At 50.9% G+C, this 8,232-nt stretch overlaps 1 protein-coding gene across 3 annotated transcripts in view; it reads left to right on the forward strand.

Annotated features, from left to right (window-relative positions):
* Dym (dymeclin) overlaps nucleotides 1-7,485 on the forward strand; it is a 265,175-nt gene extending 257,690 nt beyond the window's left edge. For all 3 annotated transcript variants that reach the window (XM_031366051.1, XM_031366049.1, XM_031366050.1), the window contains one exon: nucleotides 7,123-7,485. In XM_031366051.1, coding sequence (XP_031221911.1) covers nucleotides 7,123-7,272 — 150 coding nt within the window. In that variant the 3' untranslated portion in view covers nucleotides 7,273-7,485. The remainder of the gene's footprint in view (nucleotides 1-7,122) is intronic.
* Nucleotides 7,486-8,232: the final 747 nt, after the last annotated feature.

An 8,232-nucleotide genomic window follows, 5' to 3' on the forward strand; every position in this document is an offset into this window, starting at 1 on the left:
ACCAAGCTCCAAGCTTCGAAGATGGGTTTTCTCCAGTTTCCGAACCAAGCCACAGGCCAAGGATCATGAAGAGAGGTGTGAAAGCTGGGGCTCCTACCTGGCAGTCCCCTTATCCCTCTCCAGTATCCCTCAGGACACAGTAACCCAAAAGTCCCTGGCAGGACCCACAGCAGAGGTCTGAGAAGGGCTAGAGAAGCAGAGTGTGGGAAGAGAAGGTGAAGCACCGGCTGACACCAGAGCTGGAACTCTCTCGCAGTTGGCCTGCAGCTGCCAAGTAGCCTGGCCTGTCAGGGATGGAGACGCCCCCCCCCCCCCCCCCCCCCCCCCGTGAGGATGCTGGACGTCCCTCAGCCACACAGGGTGGCATGGTTGTTCTTCGTGGGATTGCACAGAGAAGGATAACTCTTTCTGAGTTGTTAATGTTACCTTCAGACATGACATTTCTTGAGCTGCATCCCGACAAAATGTGTCCCCAGTGTCTTTAGCTCTAAACAAAACCTTTTGTCTTAGCTTTCCTTGGCTCTTGAGCATTCTAAGACGTCTTGAGGAAGCACGTGGTCTTAAGGATATCTGCTGAAGGCTCTGTAGCTAAGCAGACAAACAGGCTATGGTGGTGGGGACTCCGCACATGGAAAGTGTGGTGCAGGCCCAGCTTACGCAGCTGTTACCCGTGCATCAGGCTGCTGAATGGCCTTTTGAAACCCTACCGTTTATGCTTACTTATGCCTGTTCCAGAGTTCGCAGTCAGCCAGGCTTACAAATAACTCATTCCAGGAGAAGGGACTTTACCTGTGCTTTCAGTTGTCCATCTCATGCCACCAGTCTGAAAAACAGGTCTCCATTTACCTTGCTATCTGTGCCACCGTCCTTTATGAACCATGTAAGTGACCTGCTGCTGGTGAAGATTGCAGAAAGAACCCAGGAGTAACAGCTCACAGTTCAGTCATTCTCTTAAGGAGAAAGACGACAGACAGACAGACACACACACACACACACACACTGAAAGAGTGCTTGCTATGCATGTGTGCTGTGTCTAGCAAGCTTTTCCTGGGAGTGGCAGTGTGTTTATGTTGGTTGTAATGTTCGTCTGAACCTCCTACTTCCCTGTGACTCGTGGTGCACACCCAGTAGACTACACTTGCAGCCGCTGTCTGTACAATGATGGAGTCTTCTCCAGACAGCAGACGAGGCCTAAACCCTGTAGGCCGCTCAGCTGGAAGTTCCCAGCCCCCAGAGCTACTCAACAACAGCTTGCTTAATATCCTCCTGGTCGTGGACAGTCAGAATGGCCTTGAAGGCCATCAGTTGAATCCCAGGACAGTGAGTGACACAGGAAATGTAGTATCTGCCGTGAAGGCTGACTGTCTGAAGCCTGTGCCTGCTTGGCTTTAAAATTACATTGGGCTCAGCAAGCGTGGCAGGGAATGGAGAGGCATCAGACAGACGGTCAGAACTGAAAGGAGCTTATAAGTCCTACATTGTACCCAAGCTGGGAAACCAAAGCCCCAGGGAAACACCCTGAAGTACCCAGCTTGCTTTCCTGGCCCCAGCCTGGGCTGGCAGAGTGCAGCCCCTGCATGGCACAGGGAGATACCCAGGCACCGAAGTCGAAAAAGACCATTGAAGAGCCTCTCTTGGAAGGCCTGGAAACCTCACATCCACCCGAGCTGCAGATGTTTGGAGCATGGACATGCCAATCGTTGGTTTGCGAGGCTTCAGTGGAAGAGTCCCATCTGCTGCTGGCTGTGGCCTCTCTGGCAGGTTACTCAACCTCTTCACTTCTCTTTCTGTACAGTACTTTGTTTAAGACCTGACACACGATCATGAAGTCCTTTGTTCATTCAGTTCAGCAAATAAGTGTCCATAATATGTCAGGTGCTCAGAAGGTTCTTGGTTTCCAAAAGCCCATGGTGTGGTTACATGTGATTACGTGTGCAGTAATTCAAAAACAGGATCCGCCCCAATGCACTTATAAGAGATGAGAAGACTGTAAATCTGTGGACTAGGGCTGCCATGTTTGTCTTTAGTAAGGTGCTCATGGTAAAGGGGTGTGTTTGTATGTGTGCGCACATGTGCATGCCTGTATATGCATGGTCTGTGTTGTGTCTATGTGTGTGTGTCTTATGTGTATGTAAGCATGTGTGTGCATATCAGTGTATGTTTGTGTGTATGTGTCTGTCTGTGTCCTGTGTGTGTGTGTGTCTATGGTGTGTCTGTGGCTGTGTGCCTGTATTTGTGTGTGTGTATGTGTATCGTGTGTGTGTGTGTGTGTGTGTGTGTGTATGTGTGTGTGTGCGCACGCGCATGTGCGTGCCTGTGTGTGCGCCTATGTGTGTGCCTGTATTTGTGTGCCTCTATGGGGGTATGTATGCATGTGTATGTGCATGTATGTGTGAGTGACTCCAGTCGATGTCACATCCCATCTCTTGGGCTATTCCTGCAAGTTCCTCCCTTGATCTAGCCCCAACTGTCCAGTCCCAATTTCACATACATGGTAGGACTGGCCCCATCACATTACTGTAACTGTAGACCTGCCTCAGGGTCAATTTCCCTTCCCCCTGGCCAGCTTCTGAGGGAAGGCTGAGGCCGTTCTGCAGACCCATCTCCTCCAAGTGACAAGGCTCTGTTCCTTAGAAATGTCTGTGGCCTGAGCCCGGGGTATGGATCCATTGCTCAACACTTCTTCCTAGTGCAGGGAGGCCAGGTGCCCACCTCGGTGGGGACCACAGGAGAAATGGACCTGCATCCATCCCAGTATTCCTGCTCTTTTATTTGGTCATCGTACTGTCAGTAACAACCTCCAGCATTCACTGGATGCCCGCTCTGTGCTAGACATTCTGCAAGGCCTTTCTGTCATCACATGGCTTTCCTCATTTGAGCACTCAGCTGGGAAGTTCAGACAGTTAAATGCAAACTCTCAGAGCATGGTGCCAAACTGTATTCTCAGAGCCTGAGGCTGAGTGCGGACGAGACGTCCAGAGTCACAACTAATAAAGGCAGACTTGTGCTCGTAAACTCTGGGTCTGGGCACTCCTTGGCCACAGCCGTGCCTTTAGTCTTGTGCTTGTTATGCGTTAGGAAATATCTGTAAAGAAGGGAAGTAGAAGCAGCGAGGAGAGGGGAGAGCCTAGATGATGTTTTTGGAATAGTTTTTCTCATTGCTTCAGAGATTAAACGAGTATCTAAAAGCATTTTAAGATGCCTGTTAATGTAATCAATTATGTTAGCTAGAAGCTGCCTTGCCATAGTCTCAGAATTGCTAACGTAGGTTGAGTGGCCTTTACTCTGTAGTCCTAGCTGGCCAGGCCTGGGACTCACTATACAGACCAGGGTGGTCTGAAGCGCACAGAGCCTTCTGCCCCTGCCTCTCTGGTGCTGGAGAATAAGTACTAAGTTATTATGGAGGAGTTCGGCTGCAGTAACACTGTTCAGCTTGAATAATAACTTCATCATAGACTCTACCCATGTCTGCCATTGACAGCTGGTCCTCATGAGCGCCGTAGTGTCATATCCCCAGGGTGCACTGGCCATCGTGGCCCCCGACGGTGCGACTGTACACAACACGTGGGGGCTTTGGCTGTTTATTGCTGAATAGTTTACGCCACAGGAGACGGACAGTCCCCACCTTGTGCCTTTGTAGAGGGTGAGATAGAGAGTTCCCATTGGTGACTGTTGGTGTGACAGGCCACCCAGGGACCCTGGCTGCTTTTTCCATTTCCACAGCTTCCAGACGTCAGGACTCTGCCTGCCTCGCACCTCTCCATCAGGACAGTCACAACGATTTCCCAGTGCTGTGAGGGTGGGTGCATTTGGTGACAGTCAATAGCTTAGTAAGAGCTCTTGCTTTCCTCTCAGCAGCTCAGCTGCATGAGCAATCCCAACCTCCTCAGACATAGACAAAGGGCTTACAGAGGTCGGTTGCCTCTTGTCCCCTCAAGACCTTCTCTGCCGGGCAGTGGTGGCCTATGCCTTTAATCCCAGGCAGAAGCAGGCGGATTTCTGAGTTCAAGACCAGCCTGGTCTACAGAGTGAGTTCCAGGACAGCCAGGGCTATACAGAGAAACCCAGTATCAAAACAAACAAACAAACAAACAAACAAAAAACAAAAACCTTCTCAGGAAACCTTTCCCCCCCACGTGTCACTGTATGGAGAAGAGGCCCCACCCCCTTGAGTCATTTGGTTTGTTTTTAGACAAGGTCTCTCTTTGCATCCCTGGCTGGCCTTAGAACCCACAGAGATCTGCGTGCCTCTACCTCCTAAGTGCTGGAATTAAAGGTGTATGCCACCACGTGGTTTTTAATTCTAACAAGAAAGACCATGCTGCCTAATGGCATCGTTAGCACAGGGACACAGGGAAGTGCAGTGCGCTTTAAAGAGCATGTGCTGGGTCCTGCCCAGAGCTAATCCTCAGTGGTGCCTCAGAGAACTGCAGCTGATCACAGGAGCAGAGTACCTGAAATCCAGGTGCTCCTTTCAAACCGACCTCGCCCAGTCAGTCAGACGGGATGTTCAGCCTCTCTCCACCCAACAGGCTCAGTGTCCTGGAGGCGGGCGTAGAGCCTGCTGGCCCTGGGTGACCCTTTTGTTAGGAGGGTGACTTGGCGGAGTCAGCAGGCGGTTGTGCTGTGGCCCAAGGCTGTGCTCAGAGCAGTCCTTGAGTGGTGGGTGAGGACCACTGCTCCGTGGTGGCTTCCGGTGGCTTCCGGCTGTGCCCTGCTGCTACAGATCTGATTTTCCACAGATTGCCACTGCAGTGGTTGGTTCTGGTCCACACTCACATCACACTGGTGAGGGGAGGGGCCAAACAGTGAGGAGCCGCTATTACTGCAGCACAGCATGTAGAACCTACTGCCTGTGTGTGCTGGTGTCCTCTCTAAGAACAGTCTGAATTTTCAAAATGTAACTCAGAACTCCCCTAGCCACAAAATAAGCTGACTCTGTTTAACTCTGTCCCTCTTCGACCGTTCTGAAACCCTGGGGATCTGACACATGGCTGTTTTCAGTCTGCATTGTTCTGTCTCATACACACACGTTGTGGGAAGTGTGTGTGTGTGTGTGTGTGTGTGTGTGTGTGTGTGTGTGTGTACGTGCACTTTGTCTACCCAAACCTCCCTTTCCTACATTGAGGAATCTCTCAGCTAGCGCCATTTTATTTCAGACCCAAGTTTCCACCTCACTAGGAAACCACGGGTCTCAGTCTCCCACACTGGGATGGAGGACTGAGCAGGGCATTCTCTTTATGCTGACCCTTCTTCAGGCCCTCCAAGACTCCCAGGCCTTAGTGCAGAGTGCCGGGATCTTTGGTGTCCTGGGTCCAGACGCTGCTTACTGGTGTAGACACTTCCTGCTGCCTTGTAGACCGGTCGACATAGCACCAGTGGGACTCACTTGCTGTCTGTTGAGGACACGCTTCCCACTCCGTCTGGCCACCTTGGCAGGCCGTGCGGTGTCTTCCCCCTCCCCACTCCTCGGGTGGAATGTCCATTGCTGCCCCCACTGCTGCTCGTCTCTCCTTCCATGAGCGCGTACTTCCTGTGCCAACAGGAACTACTACACCCCTAGGCCCAGCCCACACAGACCTCCTGGCACCAATCAGCAGACACTGGAGTAAACAGATGTGCTCTGTGATCAGATTCAGGGAGCTGGTGGAGCTCTCCTGTCTGTCTGTGAGTCTAGGGCATGCTTAGTGCTCGATGCGTGGAGATTAGCTCACTGACACAGTGAGCTTTGAACACCTCCTAGTGCTCTGGGATGTAGCTCCAGCAAGGTCCAGTCTCTGAGCTCGAGCACCAAGATGCAGTGGCTATGGTGGGTGTGGCCAGGGTGCGAGTGGATACTTTGTTACCTCCTCTTTCTGGCCTCTGCTTCAGCCTGCCACCTACATCCTAGGGCCCTGGCTTGTGCTTGCTCTCCCAATGCTGCCTGCAACAGAGCTTACCACATGGAACCTCCCTGGCTTGGGGAAAAGGCTAACAGGCTTTCAGTAGACCCCAGCTGCAGGGAGACATTGCCTCTGTCCCAGGTAGATTAGGAGGGCGGGATAACATCAGAGCTAGAAGCCGAGTCCTGATGCTGTGCTGCAATGGTAAGCGCTACCTCACGCCACTACCTGCCTGCTCAGAAGCCATGGAGAATGCTCCAGAGCCCTAGGGGGTGTCCAGAGCCTGCCCCGAGCTTCCCACATCCCTAAGAGGAAGACCTCAGTCCCCAGTAGGACAAGGATGAAGCCAGAGAGAGCCAGATCTTTCCTAGCCGTGACATGCCTCCCTCTCGTGGCTCAGGACTTTCTATAAATGAATAAATAAATAAATAAATATCACTTAATTGTTAACAGTTTATCACACAGCTAGATTAACAGACCCACTCAAACAAGCACTTGCCCACACCCAAAATCTCTAGCTCTCAGAGAACTCTCTAACAGTCTGAAGAAGGTTAAGAATGTTTGAGGGAAGAGTCTCACCTCCAAAATAACCCATTCTCAAGGCAAAATCTCTCAAGAGGAACCAGGCCTTGACCCTGAACAAGAGAGTGGACTTGTACCGTGTCTGCCACCCAGCAGAGACCTCTCTCCTTCAGGACCCTCCTGGGCAAACCAGCCAAGGTCACGTCACCTTAGTTAGGTTTCTCTTGCTGAGATGAAACACCATGACCCAAGAACTTGGGGAGGAAAGGCTTGTTTTCTGTACAACAGTGAGGACAGGAACTCAAGACAGAGCAGGAACCTGGAGGCAGGAGCTGAGGCTGAGGCCATGGAGGGGTGCTGCTGACTGACTTGCTTTCTTATAGAAGCCAGGACCAGCAGCTCAGGAGTGGCCCCACTAACAGTGGGCTGGGCCCTCCCCCACCAGTAACTGATTAAGAAAATGCTCTCTACGGACTTGCCTACAGCCTGGTCTTATGGGTTTTTCTTAGCTGAGATTCCCTGAGATGACTTTAGCTTATGTCAAGTTGACATAAAACCAGGCAGCACAGCAGGCGAGTTATATATTCCAGAAGTCATTTGACCATCGACATCTGTGAAAGGCCCGTACCCCAGCCTGTAAGCACTCAGGGAAGGGACTTGCTGTACACTCTCCACTGCTTGTGCTTGTACATAAAAAGTCATCTTGTTCTCACTGCAGAAATTTCCAGAACTGAAGTTCAAATATGTGGAGGAAGAGCAGCCTGAGGAGTTCTTCATCCCTTACGTCTGGTCCCTGGTCTACAACTCTGCGGTTGGCCTGTACTGGAACCCACAGGACATCCAGCTGTTTGCCATGGACTCGGACTGAAGCCTGACGCAGCCACACCCACCGCGGCCACGCCCAGCAGCTTGTTACTTCACGGCAGGAGCAAGAGCAGACAGACTGCCACAGAGGGTCACACCAGCATGTTTCCCGCACACACTGTGACTGTTGGGGGACTGCGCCAGTTAGCAGTTGTTCACTCAGCCTTGATTATACTGGGAGGGTGAGACAAAAATAAACGGGAAACATGCTGTTCAACATGTGGCTTATTTTTAAACTTCTGAACCCCAAACCTAGAGCTGTCTCAAGACACTGTGGCCTTAGGCACATAACAAACACATCAACAGCGCACACCATTTCCCCTTTTTAAAAATTATTAGTTTCTAGATTTATTTTTATTCTATGCATATGAGGTTTTGCCTATATGTATATATGTGCACTTTGTGCAAGCCTGGTGCCCCAGGAAGTCAGAAGAGAGTGTCAGACAGGAACTGGAGTTACAGACCGTTATAAGCTGCCCTGTGGGTTCTGGGAGCGGAACCCAGTTCCTCTGCAGGAGCAGCAGGTGCCCATAACCGCCACCACGCCGAGCCAGCTCTACAGCCCTGCTGTTTCTCTCAAAGCTGAACTGACACTCACTAAAGACGCTAGGCTGGCCTAGAACTCACAGAGTTCCTTCTCAGCCTCCTCTGAATGCAGGGATTACAGGTTTGAGCCACTACACGCAGCCTACGCATCTTTTTTTTTTCTTTTCTTTCTCCAATACTGAAAATCTTTGTTTTAGTTACTTGTGCAACTTCTCTTATGTGTCCATGTACATGTACACATGCATGTGCATGTATATGCATGTGTGTATACATGCATGTATGGGTTTGCATGCTTCGCAGCAGCACAAAATTTCATAAACACTATACCTGCCAACATGACACACACCTTCCCCAAAGAGGTCAGATAGTTCTTTTCTTGGAGGTTTGACCTCTGAGCTGTAACAAGGATTCTCTTGGA

Source organism: Mastomys coucha, unplaced genomic scaffold, assembly GCF_008632895.1.
Source record: "Mastomys coucha isolate ucsf_1 unplaced genomic scaffold, UCSF_Mcou_1 pScaffold13, whole genome shotgun sequence".
Classification (NCBI taxonomy): Eukaryota; Metazoa; Chordata; class Mammalia; order Rodentia; family Muridae; genus Mastomys; species Mastomys coucha.